This window comes from Geotrypetes seraphini, chromosome 8 (assembly GCF_902459505.1).
Source record: "Geotrypetes seraphini chromosome 8, aGeoSer1.1, whole genome shotgun sequence".
Lineage (NCBI taxonomy): Eukaryota > Metazoa > Chordata > Amphibia > Gymnophiona > Dermophiidae > Geotrypetes > Geotrypetes seraphini.
The window spans coordinates 122,652,310-122,677,266 of record NC_047091.1 but is presented as its reverse complement, the minus strand read 5'-3'; the positions used below and the strand labels follow the sequence as shown (position 1 = coordinate 122,677,266).

The window sequence follows — 24,957 nt, the reverse complement described above, 5'->3', positions numbered from 1 at the left end:
TTCAAGGGTAATACAAAGTGCAGAAAATTATACATACATTAATAATCAGAATAGGCACTTATAGTCAATCAATAACAATAAAGAAAAAATACCCCCTCCCTTCCAATACATTAAATCAAGGAATAAACAAAAAAGATATCCGCCCTGTCCTGGATGTGTGCATGAATCTAAAGAAAAAGTAAAGGTGGAAGACAACTATATCGAAGTAACAAAAGACGTCAATGGACCCCCACACTAAACTGAATAAATTATTACGCCCCATCATGTCAGCATTCAATTTCTTATGCTTTTAACATACACATAAATTCTACCTTTTTCCATATTACAAATTCAGGCACAGGTTAAGGCGCCTACTCTGTCAGCCTTTTGCTCTTCTAATAAGGAAATACGTGGGTCATTTGACCTTGCTTTCAACTGCATTAAAGGAAAAAATTTTTCGGGATGACTAAAAACAACTTATCATTTCTATAGCGCTATAAGATACAGACACACTCTCTGCTCGATCAAGCTAGACTTTTGCAGAGCTGACAATCGGAGAACTCAGCTCTGCAAACCGGTAGCGTGAAGACGCACCTCCACCAGCAGCGAACAAGCCCTTGGCAGCTGCCCCGCCCACATTTTCCGCGCTTTTATACTACGCCTGCTCCACTTTGCCTCTTTTTTGGTCCATCACGTTTACCGTAGGGTGAGGCGTCCTGACGTCATTGTGCGTCAGCAACAGAGGAGGAAAAATGGCGGAGGCTTCGCCGCGGCCTGGACGGTATTTCTGTCACTCCTGCTCGGCCGAGATTAGCCCGCGGCTGCCGGTGAGAGGCGGATGGGTACAGCACAGGGGAGGGAGGGTTCGCCAACCTGAATTCTGCTCTGCGAGAGAGGGAGAGCAAGGGGCAGAACCGGGGAAGGAGAGACCGATCGAGGAGAGGCACAGAGCTGGGGCTGGAGGCTCTTGTTGCTTCTGTTGTTATGAGCAGTGAAGCTCATTTTTCTCTAGTCTCTTCTCTGGGAACCAGCTGAGAACGGCGCTGCCTTTAGATCTGTCAGGATGAAGGTTTTTACAGATATAGGGAAGTCATGTTTCTGCTTTTGTATGAGTGGAGAGTGCACGCCTGTAAAGAGGTGTGAAACAGCAAGGAAGAAACAGGATGAGAGCCTGGGGAATTCCTGGTGTTTAGCAGGTTAAGTTCTGTGCAGAAACAAAAGTGCAGATGCCTAAGGAAAGTGCCTGGGAGATATTGAGGTGTACTGAGTAAGAAAGAGAAAATTAGGATGATGGAATTTGATAATCTCAAGATAGCCAAAGAGTGAGGTAAAGCCACAGGGATACTGAGCTCTGTTTGGAGAGGCATAATTGGCAGTGATTGGGAAGCTTCTCCAATTGAAACTCCTCATGACCTTGACAAGTCACCACACCCTCTATTTCCTCAGGTACAACCTAGTCTGTAAGCCCCCAGGCATGGAAATAACTTGTAAACCTCTTTATAACTTGCCAAACTTGGATTTGGAAAGGTATACAATCAAATCTTAGATCAAAACCAGTTATAATTAATATAGGCTGAAACCTCAACTAGAGGAAAAACTCAACAAATCTCAGGCAGCAGGTCACCATGGTGACTAGAAATGGCTCCTGGCATATGGTATTTTCACATGTCACTACTGACAGAGACATGAATGATCTCCTTTAAACCATATGACTTTCAGCAAACTTGAACTGTGCCATATAGGAACTTCCACACTTTATATCCTGAAACTAGTTCAGGAATTCCTGCACTTCATGACTAAAAGCCTTGTATAGAGACAAAGCACACAGCAGGATGAGAAGGGGCAGGGAGCTTGAGATGATTGGCAACTTAAAGTGCCTGCAATTAATCCAAAACACAGCAGTCAGACTTATTCATGGAGTGCACAAATTTGACCTTGTGGAACCATTACTATGCAGAGAGCATTAGCTGCCTATCCTGCTTTATATTACATTCAAGGTTTTTGATCTAACTTATTTACTACTGCATTAACATTTTTCACAACAAAATAGGTTAGTTATACCATTTCTATCACATTTTTTTGAGATTGTATATTTAGCATCATAAAAACATAAGAGTTGTCATACAGGGACAGACCAAAGGTCCATCAAGCCCAGTATCCTGTTTCCAACAGTGGCCAACCTAGGTCACAAGTACCTGGCAAGATCCCAAGGAGTAAAACAGATTTTATGTTGCCTGTCCTTGGAATAAGCAGAAAGAGAAAATTAGAATGATATAGGGAAGTCCTAATAAACTTTGCCTGCATCATTGAACGCCCATCTGCAGTTTTCCTTGCTTTGGTTTGTCTTCGTATCCCTGACTGCAGACTTTGTTGGTTCCTCTTTCGTCGTTTGTAAACTACTATAACAGCACTACAATTGTAGGTATATCAGTATGAAATAAACGTGGAAGGGGGCTGATTGTAGAGTGCTAGGAATGAGGTTGAGGTTAGGATGAAAGAGGCTTCGGCTGCCAGTTCTTAGATTCAGAGAAAATTTATTAAGGCCTGATCAGAGTATTATGTCCAATTTTGGAGTTCATATTTCAGTATATAGTCCAAAGTGGGGCTGTAAAGATTAAGGGACTTAAATATCTATAATTTAGAAGAGAAGAGAGAGAGAGACAGATAGATGAACATATATTTTGATTGGATATGCATAACGTGTGAAAATCAAACAGGCTTTAATGAAGAGGAAGTTATAGAACGAGAGAATGCTATGATAATCAAACTTTAGAATTAGGAGTTATATTAAAAAAATATGTCTTTCCACAAAAGGTGATAGGTGTATGGAGAAGTGAAGAAGGCAAAAACATGAACAATTCAAGAAAGCTTGGGATAAACTTTGAGGATCATTACTTGCAAAGCAGTGAAGCAAAAAATAAAATTTAACTGGGGTCTATTGCAGTGCATCAGGAAGCAACATGGGCAGGCTAGGTGGGCCTTGTGGCTCTTCTCTGCTTTTATATTATGTGTTTCTGTGAATTACTTCCTGGAAGCTCTAGGAGCCTCTGTCATATCTCTCTTTGTTTCTCATAGGACTATATTTGTCCACAGTGTGAATCTGGTTTTATTGAGGAGCTTCCAGACGAGACCAGGTAATGGCCTTTTCCTGGAGAATGGCAGTAGATATTCTGGGGATTTATGGTAGAGGCAAACTGGCAGCATTCTGCTCCTGATGCTAGTGAGATCTGCAAAAATTTCCTTCCACATGAAAGAAGAAGAAAGGGTTTGATTTCACTTATAGGGGGATAATGTCTTTAATATTTTAAAACTGTACTTCATTAATTTACAGTATATAATGATCCACTGTGTTTGTAAGACTTTTGCTTAACTTTGAAAATACTAAATGTTCTCTGTAATACTAGGATGGAAATGAAAAAACTGTAGTTATGAGTATTGCTTTGTGAGATGAGGAAATGGGTGTGGGGTTCCTGGTAGACTACCATGAGGCAATGAACAAGATAAAATATTCCATTCTCAGACCCACTGAGAAGCCAATGATTCTTTGAAGGACCAGAGAGTTGGAGCAGAAGTTGGAATGGCTACAGCTGTTCCTTAAAATCATTTTCCAGTGTGAAAGCTAGAAAACAGTCACTATAATGATTTTAAGGCAGTGCTATTTTTTTTCTGATGCCCTAGATTTTTTTTTTTAATTCCTTACCTTTAAATAGATTAAGCAGGCCAGTGACTGGAGAATTTACACTAACAATTACCCCGGGACACAGGCTTTCAAGCTTAATTATAGTTTATGATAAATGCACAAAAGTGGGTTGTTCTTACAAACCTGATGCAGAACCTAAATAAATGTTACATGAATGCCAAAAAGTGACTGAACTCCCTCTTTTGTGCTGGTGTACACAGGCAGCTTGCAAGTGGCGTATAATTTCTGTGTACTGTCTCTATAGCAGAGGCCAGCAGCCCATTATGTTCTTAATTTGGGAGTGAAACTGGCATCACTGAAGTCCATGGGTCCTGGGTGGATAGGATGTTACTGAATTCTTTTTTTTTCACTTGTAACTGACTACAGTCTAAACCATACAAACAAATTTCACTTATGCTAAAATCAAATGTAAGGTTTGAGCTACAGTGTGTTCCGTCCTGGCTTTGGGGGTGTTTTAGTGTGTTGTCACTTAACTTCCATCAAAGACAGGAGATGGTTTGAAATGTGACTTTACTAGGAAGGTTGTAACTAGTTTTAGTTTTCAAGGTAGTTTTTCATATGGATTGGTAAGCTCAGTTTTGAGGTATAATGACCTACCACTCAGGAACATTGGTAGCTCTGCATACAAAAGAACATTTTTATCATATTGTCACATGCAGTGACTGTTTGTTTTTTGTTAGAAATACAGAAGAAAATTCCACTATTTTGACCAACTCCAGCGATCAAAATCGGCATCCGTTTGAAGTAAGTGCTGCACTCTGGATTGTTTCCCCCTCCCACTGTGGATAACATATAATGTCATATTAGTCCACTTTAAAGTAATAAATTCAAAAAAAGTAAGAACAAAAAAAAGAGAAAAATATAGTGATTATTTTTTATTAGATTAACATAATGCGCATTTTTAACAAGATTTCACATCCATAACATTCAAAGCTCTATTAATGGCATAATATTTTTCTCTATGATATTGTTCATAGTTTCAGTAAATGAGCTTATTACTGAATAAGAACATTTTTACCCTAATATCCTCCCATGTTTTCTTTTCCCTTCCCTTTTCTTTCCTAAGCCCATGATGTTATTGTAACCTTTCCTTAATTATTTATTAACTCATGTTTTGGTGATGTCTGTAGTGTTAGTTTATTAGTTTTTTTTATTTCCCCTTTTATATTTTTATTATATATACTAGTCTTTTAGCCCGTTACATTAACGGGTGCTAGAATATATGTCTGTCTGTCTTTCTTTCTTTCTCTCTCCCTGGCCCCTTTTCTTTGTCTGTCTTTGTGTGTGTTTCCCTGCCCCCTGTGCAGCAGCAGCAGCATTTCCCCCCACCCCCCCTTCTCTTCCCGCGGTCTGGCCTTCGGCCCCCCTTCCCTTCCCGTGGTCTGGCCTTCTCCGTTATTGCCTTGTTTCTCCCCTTCCTCCTGACCCCCCACCCATCTTTTGTAGTCTACACATCTATCTCTCTTCCCCTCCACTGGATCAGCATTTCTTCCTTCTGCAACTGCACCCTCCCAATCTAGCATCTGCCCCCTCTCTTAACTCTCCCCTTATGCTCCAGGTTTCTCTCTCTTTCCCTTCCCTCAGCTCCCACAACCCTAGGCCTAGCATTTCTCCCCCACTCCTGGGTCCAGTGTGTCTCTTCACCCTCCCCCTCACTGTGCCTGGGTCCAGTATTTGTTGTGCCCCCTTCCCCAGGTCTCCAAACGCTGTGTTGGGTCTCAGTAGAGACAGAGCTGAAAGCTGCATACTTCATACCTGCGCCTATCTGTCCAGAGAGGAGCGTGTGAGCAGCCAGCGTTACTGTCCCTTTAAGAAAGTTTTCTCAGCTCCCACGACTGCTGCCACCGCTTCACTCCATCTCCTTCTCCCTCAGTCCGTCGGGTCCCTCCGGGGGGAGAGGCGGGGAAACCGAGGTCCGCACGCTGGTGAGGCTCTAGGAGAAATGGAACTGAATCCAGGGGTGGGGAGGAGGTGGGGGGACGGTTGCACTTGAGCTCCCACCTCCTCCTCCTCCCCCCACCCCTTCCCAGGTCACCGCCAGTTAACGAAGGGCTGCTGCGCCTTGGGGGCCGAGCGCGTGTGGCAGGGCCACGGCATGAGCCGTTTTAATTGTCAGTTTGCGAGGGTGGCCGTCCTCACGGGCTGCCTCTGCCCTCGGGGTTGCTCAGAGCGCCGGTACCCTCTCCTCTTGCCCCCCCCCCCCCCGGCTTTGTGGAGTTGGGATCCTTGTGACGTAATTAAAAGCCACGCATGTGAGCACTCTCACCTACGTGAACAGATCAGATCTCAGGGGAACGACGCGGCGAGAGTGGCGCCGCATGCGCGGCCTAGCATTTAATAATTATAGGATTGTAAACCAACTTAGGATTTTAATCATGGTTTTATATTGGCGGTATATCAAATAAATTGAACTTGAACTTCAGGTTAACTACAAGCAAAAGATGTCTATCAGAAAAGATAATTATGAAAAATATTCCAATGACAGTCTCAAAGGAAAGGTAGGGGGTACAGGAAGGGGACAGGGAGAAACAAGGAGAGGTTGATGGGTAACCAGAAAATGACAAGGCAATATTATAGCTTTATGGTTTGTAATGTATTGGAAAGAATAAAGCTGAAATGGGCAGACATATATGTCTAAATTGGATTTAGACACCACAAAACTGAGGAAAAGGACCTCAAACATCCAAACAATGGTTCACACCCTGAGTCTTACTGGGGTCGTGAATATTATCACTGTCTAGAAAAACCTCACATATAATCATTAATTTATTTATATTTTTGTATAATTTTTATTTTAATGAAAGACTTGGAAAATCCTTACAAAACCAGAATATAAAAAGGAAACACTTGGTTTTAAACTCCCAACGGAGAATCTGCCGTTTCACTCAAGGCTTCTTCAGGGGTAGTGTTTCTTTTAACACACACACTTCAAAGTATCTTATACCAGATTTGCTATCCAAGATTCCACAACCTTAAAAATAAGAGATCCTGTTTAAACAAAGCTGCATGGAATTAAGTACAAAAGACCCACCTGTATTTGGTAAAATAAACTTTTTTTTAAACTTCACTAGCTAAATAGCAGGCACCATCTTTAAAATTTGTTGTTAATGCAAGCTTAAAGTAAGTGCAGTGTTTTGAAAAACAAGGGTTTTTTTAAATCACATACTGGTGGGTCCTTTGTGCCTAATACCATGCAGCTTTCTTCTTAGTTTTGTGGTATCTAGATCCAATTTAGATGTATATTTCTGCCCGTTTCAGCTGTATTCTTTACATTTTCTGCTGTGGACAGTTAGAGCTTCTTCCTGTTGGTTAAGATTTGTCTAACCTTTGATATGGAAACAATTGAGAAAGCATGGCAGACGGGTTTAAGTTTTACCCCTGATGTGGCTAAAGATGTTTTACAGGGCTTTGACCCACTTAGTGCTACCAGTTCTTTCAATGATAAAACTGACTTTAATGTTATATTGACCCATTTGAAATACGTCACTCATAAGAACATAAGCAATGCCTCTGCTGGGTCAGACCTGAGGTCCATCATGCCCAGCAGTCCGCTCACGCGGCAGCCCAACAGGTCCAGGACCTGTGCAGTAATCCTCTATCTATACCCTTCTATCCCCTTTTCCAGCAGGGGTCCAATCCTTTCTTGAACCCCAGTACCGTATTCTGCCCTATTACGCTCTCTGGAAGCGCATTCCAGGTGTCCACCACATGTTGGGTAAAGAAGAACTTCCTAGCATTCGTTTTGAATCTGTCCCCTTTCAACTTTTCCGAATGCCCTCTTGTTCTTTTATTATTCAAAAGTTTGAAGAATCTGTCCCTCTCTACTCTCTCTATGCCCTTTATGATCTTGTAAGTCTCTATCATATCCCCTCTAAGTCTCCTCTTCTCCAGGGAAAAGAGACCCAGTTTCTCCAGTCTCTCGGCGTATGAAAAGGTTTTCCATCCCCTTTATCAGACGCGTCGCTCTCCTCTGAACCCTCTCGAATAACGCCATGTCCTTCTTAAGGTACGGCAACTAATATTGGACGCAGTACTCCAGATGCGGACGCACCATCACCCGATACAATGGCAGGATAACTTCTTTCGTTCTGATTGTAATACCCTTCTTGATTATGCCTAGCATTCTGTTTGCCTTCTTAGTGGCCGCTGCGCACTGTGCCATCAGCTTCATTGTCATGTCCACCATTACCCCCAAGTCCCTTTCTTGGGTACTCTCATTTAATAACATCCCTCCCATTGTATAGTTGTACCTTGGGTTTCTGTTTCCCACATGTAATACTTTACATTTCTCAACGTTGAACTTCATCTGCCATCTCGTCGCCCATTCCCCTAGTTTGTTCAAGTCCCTTTGCAATTCTTCGCAGTCCTCTTTAGTCCGAGCTCCACTAAATAGTTTGGTGTCTTCCGCAAATTTTATTATTTCACACTTCGTCCCTGTTTCTAGATCATTTATGAATATATTAAATAGCAGCGGCCCGAGCACAGAGCCCTGCGGGACCCCACTCGTGACCCTCCTCCAGTCGGAGTAGTGGCCCTTCACTCTTACCCTCTGTTTCCTACCCGCCAACCAGTTTCTGATCCATCTATGTACTCATCTGGAATTGAATGGTTCTGCTTTAGTTGATTATTGCCAGAGCTTCTACCTGTTGGTTAAGACTTGTAATGTATTAGGAAATCCAGATCCTTGTTAAATCCTATCTAGTGGATGTCAAAAATATTTCATCATTTTAACTTCAAAGGTCTTACATTCCTGGATTGTTTTAAAGTTACTTGTTAGCGTTTTGACCACTGCATACATTTATGCAGTGTCCCAGGTTCTGAGAAATATTCACCCACAGAGGTGTTGCCCTTGTATACAGCAAAGCCTCAAAAAGATACTATTTTGTATGTTCTGACCCAAGAGACAAAATCCTGACTACATCCTTCAAACAGGCTACCATCCCAAATGATCTTCAGGAAGACTGCCTCTTAACACACCCAGAGAAAATCTGTTATGGTACAAAGAAAACCAGAGCAAGGGTGCCTCTTGTAATGACAAAGCAATCCACAGCTAGAAAAACTGAGAAAAATCATTTTAAAAAAATCAACAACCTCAGCTCCAGGAGGATGAAATACTAAAAGACAGACGCTCAAAAAGAGACTGGCACAAGCCCTTCCTATATAACAAATTGTAGACTGTGGTAGCACTGGACTCCACAGTTACTCACACAGGGAAAAACATTCACCATAAAAGGATACTACTTAACGTATATACTCGAATATAAGTCGAGACACCCCCCCCCAAAAGGAAGAAAAATAATAATTAAAAAATAAATAAATAAATTATGGTTGACTCAAATATAAGTCGGACGGCTTAATATTCAAGTGTCCTGCCTTGCCAGGTTCTGCACTTAGCCTCCCTCCCTGCCAAGTTCTACACCCAGCCCCCCTCCCTCACTATCCTGCACCAAGTCCCATTCCCTACCAGGCTGTGAACCAAGCCCCCCTCCCTGCCAGGCTTTGAACACTGTCCCAGCTTTCTTCCCTGTACCCTCTTCCCTCTAAAAAGAGCCAACCTCATCAGTGATGCCACAATGGCTTGATTGTCCCGTATTCCCCTCTGCCCTCTAACCCAGCCAGCAGATTAACCATTCCCCTTAACTTAAACCACCTAGTGGTAGGCCGGGACCAGAGGGATCCCTTCCTTCTCCTGCCCTGGCCGACACTAATAATTACTACCCTCCCTCGCATACCTGTTTCCCGGTGATCCAGCGTGTATCCCGTGTTGAAATCCTGAAGATTGTAAAGGTAGTAGCCGGTGGTGCACTCGGGCCAACATGCAGGAGCGAGCTTTTTGTGCTCCCGGCTGGCCCTGCACCGCTTCTTGATAGGTTGCCGTGAGAACCGCGAATCCCGTGAGATCTTGCGGCAGCCTATCAAGGAGAGGTGTAGGGCCGGCTGGGAGCACGAAAAGCTCGCTCCTGCATGCCGGCCCTGGTGTGCCGCTGGCTACTACCTTTACAATCTTCAGGATTTCAGCGTGGGATACACGCTGGACCACCAGGGAACAAGTACATGAGAGGGAGGGTGGTAATTATTAGTGTCAGCCGGAGCAGGAGACGGGATCCCTCCTATCCCGGCCTAAGGCAGGCCTGCGGGAAGTCCTGAATATAAACCGGAACCCCCAGTTTTGGGCCAATGAAAGTGTCTTGTCAAGGAATCTCTTGAATTTGCATCCTTTGGAAGTCGGAAAAGTGAATAGGAATGTTCTGAGTGAGAAGCGGAGTTTGTCTTGGAGAACAAAGTGATTTAGAAGGTAGGTGGGTGCCCTGCTGAATAGTGTTTTGAAGCATAGGCAACTGAATTTGAAAATTATTCTGGCAGTTTTTTGAAATATGGGTTGATGTGTTCTGATTTTTTTTTTTTCAGGTCAAAAATCAGTCGTATGGCTGTGTTTTGGATTGTTTTCAATCTTTTGGTAGTTTGTTGTTTTTTTTTTTTTTTTGTAGGATCCTAGGTAGATGATGTTGCAGTAGTCCAGTGAGCTTAGGATTAGTGATTGTACTAATAGTCTATCGTACGTAGTTTCCATAGTAGATAGAAGCATTTTTGTTACTAAGATGTCAGTGTGGGCATCAAATGTCGGTTGCTGATCTAAGGTCACTCCAAGGATTTTAATAGTGGGGATAATAGGAAAGTTTCTCCCTTGTAAACTGATTGATGATTTTTTGTATTTGTTCGTTGGGGTGGCCATAAATATTTTAGTTTTCACAGGGTTTAGTTTTAGTTTGAAGTTTTTTGTCCATTGATGATGGATGAAATGAAGTGTCTGGTTTCGGTCAATAGTGTAGAGAAGGGGATGATGATTGTGATATCATCAGCATATATGTACATTTGGAGATTTAGTTTGGATAGATCATGGCCTAGTGAAGACATGTATAGGTTGACTAGGGTAGGTGATAGTGGGGAACCTTGCGGGATACCACAGGAGTTGGTCCATGATTGGGAGTAGACTTGTTCACTGATGACCTGGTAAGATCGGTTTTTCAGGAAGCCTTTAAATCAATTTAACACGTGGCCTATGGCATCTAGACAGCTTAGTAGTATGTCGTGGTCTACTAGGTCAAACGCATTGCTCAGGTCGAATTGGAGGACTAGTGCATGATTCCCTAAACTGAGTACGCGGGTGATGTAATCCACAATGGAGGCTATGGCTGTTTCAGTGCTGTAGTGTGTGTGGAATCCTGATTGGTATTCGTACAATATTGTATGTTTGATCTTATGTGGACCGCCTAGGGTTAGAGGGTATAAAAATTTTAAAATAAATAAATCTGGATTTCCCATTACATTGCAAATCATAAAGTTGTACTGCCTTGTCGCACATCCACCTCTCCCTGTTACTTCTCCTCCCCCCAATCTACCTTAATTTCATAGCTATCCAGCCACCATTGGAGGCTGTCATTGCAATGCCTTCTGTGTTTTACCATATATAGTTTAATATTGCTATCTTTTTCTCCTATTTGACCTGAAGAAAGCAAATCTGCCTTTGAAAGATTGTCAAAAATATTAGGAAAATCAGGTGATACCTTTTTTTATTGGACTTTTTTTTTTTTTTTACATTGCTTTATGTCTATTAATTAGCCTCCCACTATGGTAGAAGGTATGCCTTGGCCTTCTTTGAACATTTTCGAAATCAACTCCAAACTAGACAAAATCAGTAACTGGCTCCAAACAAAGTATCCCTCAATATAACCAAATCTTGAGGCCTACTCTTCCCAGCATAAAGTAACGAAACCCTAAAAGGGCAAATCTGTATAGATTCCTGTCCAATTCAAATGGAAACCAAAATAAAATTGCTAGGAGTCATCCTTTGATAAAGATCTGACATATCATAACCAAATTAGCTCTCTGACCAAAAAATGCTTCTATAAACTTTGTCTAATTCGTTCCATAACTTCAGTACTTGACACCACCTCTATCCAAACCTTGATTCACTCACTGATAAAGTCTCACTTTGACTATTTCAACTCTCTATATTACGGTATTACTCAAAAAGAAACACTTCGACTACAGCTCATCCAGAATACTGCTATCCAACTAATCCATAAAGCTAAAAAGTATGATCATGTCACCCCTCTCCTTCGAGAAACACACTGGTTACCAATTTCACACCGCATGACATATAAACTTCTCTTTCTTGTTTTCAAAATCAAACTTACCCGTTCTCCAGTTTTCCTCGATAAATACATCATTCCTTACCCCTCATCCAAGACCCTTAGATCCGCTGATCAGAACCTGTTAACCGTTCCTTCAATTAAAGATCTCTATTGCACAGATTTCTCCGTCACAGCTCCAACACTCTGGAATGCCATGCCATGCCACCTCCACCATGAAAATTCTCTCAATAAACTTAAAACCAATCTCAAAACCTTTTTGTTCCAGGACACATTCCAAACAATAAGATAACATTGCTTTTCCAACCGCAACGTCTTTCTTCCTTCCTCTCATGAGAACCGCTTCTATGAAGCAACCACCCATTCCCTCATATCTCTTCTTATTTTATTTTATGATGTAATTACTCTTCTTCCCTTCCCCTCTCTCCTTCTGTATCATTTATGTAAAATGTAATCATCTCAATCTTGTTCCCACCACCCCTTTTTATTTTCAAAATTGTATGTTTTTTATTATTTTAGCATTGTAAACCGACCAGATGAATGTCGATGGTCAGTTTATAAAAATTTGAATAAACTTGGAAACTTGCATGCATTTTATTTGTGGCCTGTCAGCACCATTTGCACACGTGCACCAGTGAGGACAGATAAAAACATCCGGTTGCCTTTCTAACATTTCCAGAATTTGGATCAGCAAGTCTTCACTTTGCCACATGGCTATGGGCAGTTTGCGTTTGGTGTTTTTGATGACAGCTTTGAATTTCCTGGTTTTGGAGCTACTACCCAGACTGAAGACAACAGAGACACAGAAAACAGGAGAGAGAGGGAGCAACAGTCTCGGCAGAGATATGGAGCACGGCAGCCTAGAGCACGGCGCTATGCGCACCGCACCGTTGGCAGACATGAGGGTGTGCCCACATTGGAAGGGTGAGAGAAAGCCTGGAGGAAGGGAGTTCTCTGTGAATACAGTCTTGATGCAGTTGCTTCCTGCAGGAGGCCAGTAGCTGCTTGCGTTCTTAATCTGATAAGTGTTTTTGCACACTAAGGGCTCCTTTTACTAAGATGCGCCAGCGATTTTTAGCATGCGCTACAGTGCCACGCACGCTAGATGCTAACACCTCCATAGAGCTTGCGTTAGTATTTTCTGTGTAGCGCTGGGTTTGCGCACGCTAATCTTCAATGTGCGCTAAAAACGCTAGTGCACCTTAGTAAAAGGAGCCCTAAGTAAAGTTTTACATTTGCTTTGGGCTAAAAGCTAAGAGGTTCATAATCGAAATGGAAATACGTCTAAAAACCCGCGTGGATGATCAAAAAGACAGGTCGTCCAAGCACCGATAATTGAAACGAGTTTTAGACGTATCTAAAAGCAGCTTAGGCCTTTTCACTGCCGTTGTACGCCCAGAGTGAAAAGGGGCGTTTTTGAAGGAGTGGTTAGGGTGGGTGGTAGGCAGGATGTATATAGTCGGCCCACATCCTGCTTACCTCCCACCCTAACCACTCCTTCAAAAACGCCCCTTTTCATTCTGGGTGTACAGCGGCAGTGAAAAGGCCTAAGCTGCTTTTAGATACGTCTAAAACTCATTTCAATTATCGGCGCTTGGACGACCTGTCTTTGATCATCCACGTGCCAATTTAGGCGGATTTTTAGACCAACCTTAAGAGGGGGGGCGTGGCTTAACGCGAACACGAATGGAAGTGTAATCGCTAAGCTCCTCTATATCTAGGCAACTGAAGAAAAAATATTATTCCCTTCTTGAAGATTTCAAAAAAAAAATAATTATTAATAATGATGGTGTTACCCTCTAAAGCCTGAAGTTGAAGATTGAAAGAATAACAGCTGAAAAGTTAGAGTGCCGACATCAAATCGCCGACATCAAAAAAAGCTGAGGGGAAGGTAATTTCACCGGCTTTTATCTTTTTGAAACGGCAAAGCAGAGAGTGAAGATAGATAAAAACTTAAAATGGCCAACGTATATAAAATTTATGGGCATTGAGAGAGAGAGTCTTGCAGCGAGAGAAATTTAAAAGATAGAGCTGTGGCGGTTTGAAACAAATTTCTCTTGCCCGCGCTGAACAGAGACTCTGAGGGCAAAGAATCGGCAAATTTTCTCCTTACTGAAATATTAGGAGACTGAAGAGGAGGTTTGCTGGAGCGATTAAAACTGAAAAAAGTTACTGATCTAATTGTGAGGCTGCTGTCAGTTGATTTGTGTGGCGATTTGATTTCTCCTGCCGGCGCTGACTCAGAGCCCTACGGGTGGTGAATGAGAGAGATCAGTATTGTCCTTTTTGCCGGTTTCTTTATGTGAGGACAGATCATTGAATAAAGAAAATTGGATCGGCACGGGATAGAGAAGGGATATTAGAAATTTAAACTGACCAAAAAAAAGAAAGTAAGAAAAAGACTGATTCTAGTGTGAAGCCTGCTGTTGATTGAATTCCTGAGCTGTGACAGTTTGAAATTGCCATTTACAGCCAGTTGAAGCCCTGAGAGATCAATTAATAACTTGAAGTATTGAAAAAACAAAACGATCTCATTATAAGGCAGTTGTCAGTTTAACAATCTAAAGCTGAGACAATTTGAAGCAGCTCTCTCCTGCCGATATTGAGTTGGAGTCCTGAAAAAGATCAAATTACCCTCTGCTTGAAGTAATTTCTAGTAGAACATTGAATACTCCATTTAATTAATAAATAGAAAATTTTACACTTCAGACTGATTGGGATAGAGGGCTGCCTGTCAAAGATAAAAATATGACATTGATATAGCCCTCTCCTGCCTGAAGTCAAAGTAAAGCCTGAGGAAAAATAATTATTTCTTATGTGCTGAATAACATAGTGTTTCTAAAGAGCTGAAAGACATTAAAAGGAGACTTGTTTCTTTTCCTTTCTCATTGAGACAATAAAACAGATAACTAATAAGAAATTACTGTGGAATAAATTTCTGCTGCTTGAAATTCTGAGAGAGAGAGTCTTGAGAACAAGAGGAAAAGGATTTTTCTTTTATTGACTATTATATTTGGACAGAGATACTGATTTGTAATCTGCTCAGTACTAGAACAACGCAACACTGGAGTAAAAAAGAAAAGATATCAAAGACAGATTACAAAAAAATTGTGACTGAAATATATTTTAAGATTCCTAACAAAACTGAATAAATAAAATCCACGAAAAAAGAAACAATAATATGGCAAGCACCAGACAAAACAAAAATGAGGCTGGTACATCTGCAAAAAGACAGAAACAAGACCAAATAACACCAAGCAAGATACCACTTCCTATCGAAGAATCAGACATATTAAGCAAAGCAGAAGTTATGGAAGAACTAAAACAAATCAAACAAATGCTTAAGGAAACTATAACTAATATGTCGGAAATGAAAGAAGAAATTTTAAATATTCATAGACAAATGGAAGTTAACAACAAAAGAACAACTGAACTAGAATCAAAAATGGAAACTATAGAATGTGAATCAAAAAGATGTAAAAACGACAGCCTGGAATTAAATAAATTAAAAGATCAACTGGAGGACTACGAGAACAGAGGAAGAAGGAAAAACATCAAACTTTTTGGAATACAAGAAAATTTAGAGGGAAAAAATACTATCCTTTTCCTTGAAAATTTAATTCCAAAAATACTACAGTTAGACTTGAAACAACCAATTGAAATTGAAAGGGCGCATAGAATCCCAATTAAAAATTTAGAAAACAAAAACAGACCAAGACCAATAATTTTCAAAATGCTGAGATACCAACAAGCACTAGAGATACTAAATGCAGCAAAAAAAGATAAAAACCTAAATTATAAAGGATCAAGATTATGGTTTTTACCAGACTTTGCCAAAAACACAGCAAATAAAAGAAAAAGACTACTAGACATGAGACCTCTACTAAAAGAAAAAGGATTTAAATATGGTCTATACTACCCGGCGAAAATGAGAGTATCATCTGGAGACAATCCTTATATTTTGAGGATCCCGAAAAACTAAAAGATTTTCTCTCTAAACCAGAACCTATGATATTTTAACATAAACATTAAGATGGTTTTGAAGACTCTATGAAAAATTAGAAAATATAACATATCGAAATATCTGAAGAAAAGGAGGAAAACAATACAAAGAAAAGACAACAATAATTATAGAAAGAAAGAACAAAATATAGGAAAATTATTAAATAATACACTACATATATGTTTAAAATAATTATATGTTGAAATAAGGAAATACAAATTAACATATTGTTAAATGGATAATGATACATTAATGAAATGTTATGGAAAATGATTAAAAATATAAAAGATCAATATAGATAGATAGAAGGGAAATTTTTTAAAATTGAATATTGATTGCCTGGAATGGGGAGAATGTTTGGATTACAGTTCCAATGTGTATCCTTAAGCAGCCAATGTATTGGGTGGGAAAGGGAGGGAAAGGAAATATTTATTAGAATAATTAAGGGAGATACATTAGGGTTAAATATGTGTGTCATGAAGAAAATTTTTTGGATATTAAATATGAAAGAGGAGAGGAAGAATAAGATAATGAAAAGTATTAAAATGTATAATGTCTTTTAAAATATATTCTATTAATGTCAATGGCCTGAATCATGTAATTAAAAGGAAAAAAATATTAACATTTTTAAAAAAGCAAAATGCGGATATTTACTGTCTGCAAGAGACCCATCTTAATATGAAGGAATCACAGAAATTATCAGGTGGATGGATAAAGGAATGTTTTTTTGCTCCAGCAGTGGTAAAAAAGCAGGGGTTGCAATCTTATAAATAAAAAATGTATGGCCAATATAAAGGTAAAAATTCAGATCCACATGGAAGATGGATACATATCGATATAGGTATGGGAAATGATACCCTGACGTTATTTAATATATATGCCCCTAATTCGAATCAATCAGAATTTTTCAAAAAGCTACAAAATATGTTATTACCACTGGCTGCCTCTAATTTAGTGGTGGCTGGAGATTTTAATGCTGTAATGGATCCATTATTGGATAAAAAACCAGGTAAAAATTAAAATCTTTAGGTCTAGATAATTTAGTTCGATCATGTGATTTGAAAGATATATGGCGTATTCTTCATTTTAATGATCAGGAATATTCATTTTGTTCACAGGTTCATAAATCATTTTCAAGAATAGATTATATTTTTGTTTCAACAAATAAAGTGCAACAGGTGATTAAAGCCTCCATTGATCCTATTATCATTTCGGATCATGCGGGAATATGGATAGAATTACAATTAGATCAATTAGAAAATAATAGACCTCTTTGGAGATTTGATAATGCATTGCTTGTGGATGACAAATTTTTGGAAAATTTTAAAACACAAATTAATGAATTTTTTCAAACAAATTTAGTGGAAGATACATCTATAGAGAATGTATGGGATGCATTTAAAGCAACTATGAGGGGTAATATTATATCATATTCAGCTTTTATTAGGAAACAAATTAAAAAACAATATATAGAATTAGAAAAAGAAATAAAAATATTAGAAGCTAAATTGATAAGTAAATGGGAATATGAAGTTTTGCAAGCTCTTTTGAAAGTAAAAGGTAAATATAATGAATTAACTTCAAAAATGATAAGAAAAGATTTGTTTTCCAAGCAAACAGTGTATTATGGAAATTCTAATAAGGCGGGAAAATTATTGGCAAATTATCTTAAGGCAAAAAAAAGGAAACTAATATTAATGGAATAAAAGATGATAATGGTATAATAACAAATCAAACAAATATAATATTAAAACAATTTTTAAATTTTTATAAGGATCTATATTCTTCCGAACCTTATTTGGAGAAACAAAAAAGATGGAAAAAAATTTTTAGATTTAATTAATGGACCTAAGATTCCTGATCATATGAAACGAAGTTTAGAAGAACCTAATATCATTAAAAGAATTAGAAACAGCATTGAGATCTCTTAGTAGTTGATCCTGCTCCAGGTGGTGATGGTTACACAGTAGAATATTTAAAAAACATTCAAAATATCCTCTCCCCACATTTATTAAAATTATATCAACACAACTTATAAAAGGTAATATAAAAGGTACTATGGCTGAATCATAATAATTGTTTTGCCTAGGCCAAATAAAGATCCTACTTTGGTTTCGAACTACAGGCCTATATCTTTGATAAATGTTGAATAATAAAATTTTGGCAAAAATTTTGGCTTTGAGATTAGCCAAAGCTCTCCCACATATTATATATACATCAAACGGGTTTCGTTGCTAAAAGACATTCCTCCAATAACTCTAGACTATTATTTCACATGCTAAACTTGTCAAAAAAAATGGATGAACCGGCTTTTACAGTTTCATTAGATGCTGAAAAAGCATTTGATAGAGTAGAATGGAATTTTATGTATCAGGCTTTAGAATGGTTTGGAATAGGTTCTGGATTTATACAAATGGTAAAAACTTTGTATAGCTTCCCAATTGCAAGATTAAATATTAATAATAAGATATCTGATGGTTTTCAATTGCAGAGGGGAGTTAGACAAGGATGTCCGTTATCTCCTTTGTTATTTGATGTTGTATTAGAACCCTTATAGTTAGCAATACAGCAAACGAGGGAGATACAAGGTATTCCATATTCAGATATGGAATATAAAATTTCGGCTTATGCGGATGATATTTTGCTTTATTTGAGAAACCCAGAGTCTACCTTATCTTCTTTATTGGAATTAATTGATAAGTTTGGCAAATTTTCAGGTTATAAAATTAATTGGAATAAATCTGAAATTATACCCTTGAATGTTTACTGTGTAAAAGGATTAATTGATATTTTTCCATTTCATATGGAAAGAAGAAGGATTTAAATATCTAGGCATTCAAGTTAAAAAAAACAATTGAAGATACTGTAAAAGAAAATGAAAAATATGTATTAAAAAAAGTTACGGAGTTATGTGAGCAATGGAACCCATTACATATTTCTTGGTGGGGAAGAGTTTCAAACTATCAAAATGATGATGTTGCCTGTAGTTTGCTACCAAATGAGTATGGATACCTATTTATTTTCAGGGATCCTTTATAAAAAGCTTAATAGAATTTTAACAAAATTTCTTTGGCTTGGTAAAACACCTAGAATAGCTTTAGCAACCTTACAAAAATCAATTAAGGAGGGAGGGGTAAATTTTCCAAATTTCTATAGGTACCATCAAGCCTATATTCTACGTCAGGGTATGTATTGGATCCTCCCAGAACTTATAGATAATGCACCAGATTGGTTATATTTGGAATGGCGCCTTATGTTTCCCCTAAATTTAGTTCATTTACCAAGTAATCAATATACCTAAAAGATACAGAGAAAATAAAATAATAATGGATACTTGGAAAACATTGAGATATATTGATAAATTAACACCCATCCCAATATACAAATCAACTAATCAATCCATATGGATAAACTCCAAGATCAAAATTGGCGGAACTCAAATCCTTTGGAAGAACTGGATTATTGCAGGCATTAGATCTCTAGACGATGTATTATCAGAAGGTAAACTGCTTGGATTTTTCACAATTGCAACATAGATTTGGTCTTAATAAAACACAAAGTTTTAAATGGTTGCAATTGAAGCAGGCCATTCAGGTTGGGTTCCCTGAATGGAAATCATAAACAATCAATATAGTTTAAAGTTCTTATGCTTTAAAGCAGAACTTCCTAGGACATCAAGCCGCATTGTGGTATAAATTAATATCTGGATATTTAATTAAAAAACCAAAAATGGGTCTAAGAGACATTTGGAGCATTGAGATTGGACATCAAATTAATGCATCTCAATGGCCACTAATTTGGTCTTGGAGAATGGGATGTACAGTGTCAGCGTCTATGAGACAAACATGGTTCTTTTTATTACATAGAGCTTTTTGGACCCCTACTCGTTTGCAAAAAACTAGATAGTTCTAAGTCTAATAGATGCTGGCACTGTAATCTAGAACCAGGGACATTAGATCATTTATTATATCATTGTCCTTATATTAAAAACTTTTTGGAATTCAATTTGGCCACAAATTAATAAATTAAAGGAAACATCATATTGCAATAATCATATGATACAATTTTATTTGGAACAATGATGAGAAAAAAAAGTCAAATTTCACCAGAAAATAATAAGCTTTATTAATATGGACAGGGGTTGCCATTCAACATATAAACTAATAATTGGAAAAATTACAACAACCTAAATTACACATTTTGGTGGAATACAATATGCCATATTTTTAAAATGGAAAGAATAATAGCAATACAAAAGGGACATATAATAAATTTATAAAAATATGGGGGGCCATTGACAAAATACTGTAATGAATAAATAATAGAATACTTTTCTTCTTTTCTTCTTTTTTTTCTTTTTTTTTTATGACACACATATAGGGGGTGTTAAGGAAAATAAGTTATATATAATATATTATAATATATGATACAAAATGTAACAAATGATTAAAAAAATAATAGAAGGGTGGGGGGAGGGAAAATGAATAAAATTTATCCAGAATATATTGTATTAGATATAAATATGTTATTGAATAATTATCAATTGTATTCTAATATGTTGTATACTTTTATAAAATTTGAAAATAAAAATATTATATTAAAGCAATAAAAGGGTGGGGGGAGGGTGAAGGGGATAATCAAACTCAGACATACATTGTGTTAGATAAAAAAGTGATACCATGCATTTATCAACTGTATTTTATTATTATGTACACTTTTTGTAAAAATTTGAAAATAAAAATATAATGGGGAGACCAACCTTAAGAGCATAACTCTTCAGCTGCAAGTTCATCTTAATTTAGGAGCTGAAAGTTATATTTATAAATGTAGACCTGCTATTCATTTGCCTAGATTTATTTGCCTAATTTCGGTGCTTAGCACCGATTTCCACTATTAGACTTCTAACTTCTTTCCCTGTCCTAAATCTTCCCTGTTATCACTTGCTTTTTATGCTTCTAAATTTTATGAATATAGTGAAATTTTGAGCAATAATTGTATGCACTCAGCCCTAGTAAATTTTCCAGGGCCAGTTTATAAACTTAGTTCTCAAAAGGTGTGCCTATAAAGTAGTGTGAGTTAAGTGCCATATCAGTCCATAGATATACAATGGAATTACATAGAATTTAGTACACACTAATCCATTGGAGCGCATTAGTACAAGGACCCAAAGTTAGGAGCATAAATCTTATTAAATATCGGGCTCTAAAATCATAAATTGTTTGACCAGAGCACTGGACCCTCGTGAGCTGTAATAATATGCCATTTTGAGTGACCTTGTTCTCCAGTGTATATTCCTTGAGCTGTGATTAAAGAATGTCGGGTTTGTGCAGAAATCCATTGGATTACTGCCAGCTGGTCTAGGGTGGGCTAGTTACTATCCAGTCCATGATAGGGTGCATATGAGAGAACATTAGGACTCGTGAGCTGATTGGAGAGTTGGGTGGAGAATGCCAGATCGAGTTCTTAGCATCCACAGCTCCCCAGAAATCACCTAGATTTTTGCTGGCCAGTTGACATGTGAAAGGTGCTTTAATTTGCATCATCTCAGTCTGAGCTGTGTAAATGTATGCAGGCTAGATACTTCATCTAGCATACTATAGATTTTCTTTGGGGTCTGCACCACCTATCACAGCAGCTGGAACAGCTATTCTACAGTCTCTTGCTACTGTTTCAGACTTGGGCATTCTGATTATTTGTTTAGTTTTGCTACATGTGATGGCTGCCGTGGTGGGTAGAATATATAAATAAATATGATGAAAGCAGGGGATATATAGAAGCATAAGTTATTTGTCTGTATTTGAGGCCTTTTAATTGATACCTCAAGTTGATTTTCCTAGGTTCAGTAGGTATGTTGATGGAGGGCTTACAGTCTAATGGATTGATGTTCTAAAGTGCATTAATTAGATTTTTGGTCACTAGGTCCCACTGTATAAAATGATGTGTACTAATGTCGGTTCACTCAGGTTTGTTATCTGAAGTCACAAGAAGTATTGGCAGGTTTGAACCCAAGTTCTCAGCGTGCAACTCTCACCACTAATTTGGTGAACAGCAGCAGCTAAAGATGAGAACAGTCCATCCAAATGAAGTTTGTATATACAGATGTTCCAACTACTGCTTCTGTCACATAACATCTTTGATGTAACTCTTTAGTTCTTATCCAGCCCCTCCAGATCCTCCTCGGCATGCCCAGAGTTGCTTCGTTAAAAGACACTTCAAAGACAGGCACTTTGCTCACAGTGGGGTTTATGTTGACAGGATACTGTCTAGTGAGGCCACAGGGACTGATGTGGCCAAATGTTAGGATTAAATCCTTCTAGTTTGGCATCTGTTTTGGATTATTAATAAGTTGGGGGGGGGGGGACACGGAAGGGATGAGGTGGTGAACTGAGAATAGGACCTTGTATACAGAGAGCCAATGAGAAGGGAATTTGCCAGACGTTTGAGCAGATCAATGTCCTGCAAGTAGCCAGGCTTCTATGCTGGGATCTGCCCTTGTAGTGGGAATGTAGAATAACTGGACAGCCTAGAGAGGGTTGTCTCATGCCGTGGTGTTTCTGTATCTGCCTGTTGGATAGTAATAAACTGTATTGCTTTTTGTTTCTGGAAACCGTGTTTTGGGCCATGGGCCAATACCCTGCTGTCCTGATCTATATCTGGATTATTTTCTAATGAGACCTTTGCTTGGCTGTTTCCAGAATTATACAGCAATTGGTAAATGGAATTATTGCACCAGCAGCGATGCAAACCGGGGACTAGGACCATGGTGAGTCAGGAGGCTAAGACTCTTTGTGCCACCTGCCTTTATGGCCCAAATGAGTATTAATTCTGCTTTCTCTCTCCTATCTCAGGGGGGTTTTTACATTCCAATCCGATGGACATATGCCTGGGGTGTCCAACGGGCTGGATGCTATTATCACCCAGGTAAAAATTTGCTGTTGCTTGCTGGAACCTGAGGGACCATGGCTCTCTTAAGTGTTTGAGAGCCATGCACGTGTGTATTGACCCACAGGATTCGTTTTCCTCCTTTCTGCATGTTGAACCTCTCCCTTTCTCACTCGCTCTGGCCATGTGTCTTTTCTTGTCAGGTATCCGAACTTGATTTTCTGGTATTTTTCAGTTACTAAATCAATTTGAGAAACACTGGACCTCCTCCAGCAGACAAGGAGAAGATCCAGGCACTCCCAACTATACAGATAACAGAAGGAACACGACGTAGGTATGTGCCACAAGTGGGAAGGGGCATCTACCGTGTTGGCATCTGCACAATTCCTTGTATGATGAGGCCCCTGGCTTCAGTCTATTCATATTTCTCTTGCTAATCTGCAGGTTCTGCGCTGGAGTGTCCAGTGTGTAAAGACGATTATACAGTAGGAGAAAATGTCAGGCAGTTACCGATGCAACCACCTTTTCCACAATGACTGTATTGTCCCCTGGCTAGAAGCAGGTGAGCCATCCCTCTGCCTGAAACTTCACCAGTTTGGCTGTTTTTGGTGATGGTTCTTATTCAAGAGTTTGCATTAGAAGAACTTTTGCGTGGCTTAGGACTCTGGTTTAGCATCAAGAGAATATTTTCTTAATGATACATCATGTACTCCTACTGCAAATTCTTCCAGGGCATTGATGCCTATTGCTTAAACTTGCCAGCTAAACTGGCAGCAAGGAATGAATAAATACCAGCTAACCACCTCACGAAGGGTTGGCATACTTTGGTTTGGATGGGGAACTGCTGCTGCCCTTGCTGTCCTTATCCTGTGGTGGAGCCAGGGTATGAGGCAGTGTCCTATCCAGATGCTGTTTTTTTCTGTTGGCAGCTACTGGAGGAGAGCCATAGGGCTGAGGTATGAGCTGCTTGTCTTCTCTCTTGTGAGCTAGGCTGCAGTAGTGCAGAAACAGTGAGCTTTCTGGACTTTGTAACAATGAACAACGGCAGGGGGTCTTTGCTCGTTCAGTTCTCCCTCTGCCCTGCCAGAAGGAGTGATGGGCTGCACCCAAATGTGAGATAGTTCTTAGAGACCGTGCTGGCTCTCTGGGTCTTTAATATCATTTAATGAGTCTTAGAATATGCAGCTTTAGTAAGATATACTGTGTCTTAGCCTGGCTTTTTCTCTTTGCCTCCTGCCTCACAGCATGACACGTGTCCAGTGTGCCGGAAGAGTTTAAGTGGACAGAACACAGCCACAAATCCCCCAGGACTGGACTGGAATGGATTTTTCCTCTTCCTCCTCCTCTTCCTCCTCCAGTTCACCCAGTACTGAGAAACTCTGCAAATAACTCATGAAGTGGAAATCACAGCAGCCCTGTTTTCTTCCCTCCCCCCTCCTCCCCATCCTTTCCACTCCCTCCCTGGTTTCTGCAAATTGAGATGAGCAGCAAAGGGGACTGGAGAACTTAACTGAACTTCACAGGCCGAACATGGGGCCTTTCTCCCTCGCCACTAGCACATTTTGGAACAATAGCCACCAGCTGTGTGATGGTACCGTGGCACCATGTGGACTCGGAGGAGTTATGGCTGTGAACCTGAAACACTGCATTCTGGAGGAAGTGGTGGCTGGATGGCTGTGAAATTACAACTTTTTTTTAAAGTGCTTTGAAGTTTTTAACTTTTAAATTAAAGGGTAATGTTGATGCTTTTACTGGCTCCAGAGGTTACTGCTGCTGGCTGCAGCCTCTGGAATTTGTATACCTTACCTGGCCTGACTTCCCTTCTGCTAATAGGGCTGATGCACAGTGGAAGTGTTGGCTGCAGGGCCCTGTGCAAGATGCTGGAAGATGGTGCTTATTTTTTTTTTTTTTGAGGTAGCATCCATTCATTTTCCCATTGCTTCCTGGAGGTCAGCTGATGTTAGGAAACAGCTTGAACATATATTTCCTACTCATTTTCTTCTTAAAAGGAACTAATGTACCTTAAAACCTTTTTTAGGCAGCCTGACTTTGTGCTGATTTAGGAAGGAGTTACGCTGTTGGGATTGGGTGAGGGAAGGATGACTAATGGGTCAGGGTGAGGCAGTCCTATTTCCTTACAAAAAGTCTGCTCCAGGATGTGAGGGGGAAGCTGAAATCAGAGCATACTGCTGCCAGCCAGGCTTTTAACAAATTAAACAACATTTGAATGCTGTACCTCA

General features: G+C 39.3%; 1 protein-coding gene across 1 annotated transcript; it reads left to right on the top strand.

Annotated features, from left to right (window-relative positions):
• The first annotated feature begins 647 nt into the window (after positions 1 to 647).
• Positions 648 to 24,957, top strand: RNF126 (ring finger protein 126). Its single transcript, XM_033957347.1, is given in 14 exon segments — positions 648 to 806; positions 3,055 to 3,113; positions 4,360 to 4,423; positions 12,512 to 12,756; positions 22,531 to 22,598; positions 22,684 to 22,724; positions 22,727 to 22,756; positions 22,953 to 22,970; positions 22,972 to 23,038; positions 23,153 to 23,229; positions 23,231 to 23,274; positions 23,958 to 24,030; positions 24,032 to 24,090; positions 24,092 to 24,957. Coding segments are annotated over 14 exon segments (942 nt in total). The 5' UTR covers positions 648 to 731; the 3' UTR covers positions 24,114 to 24,957.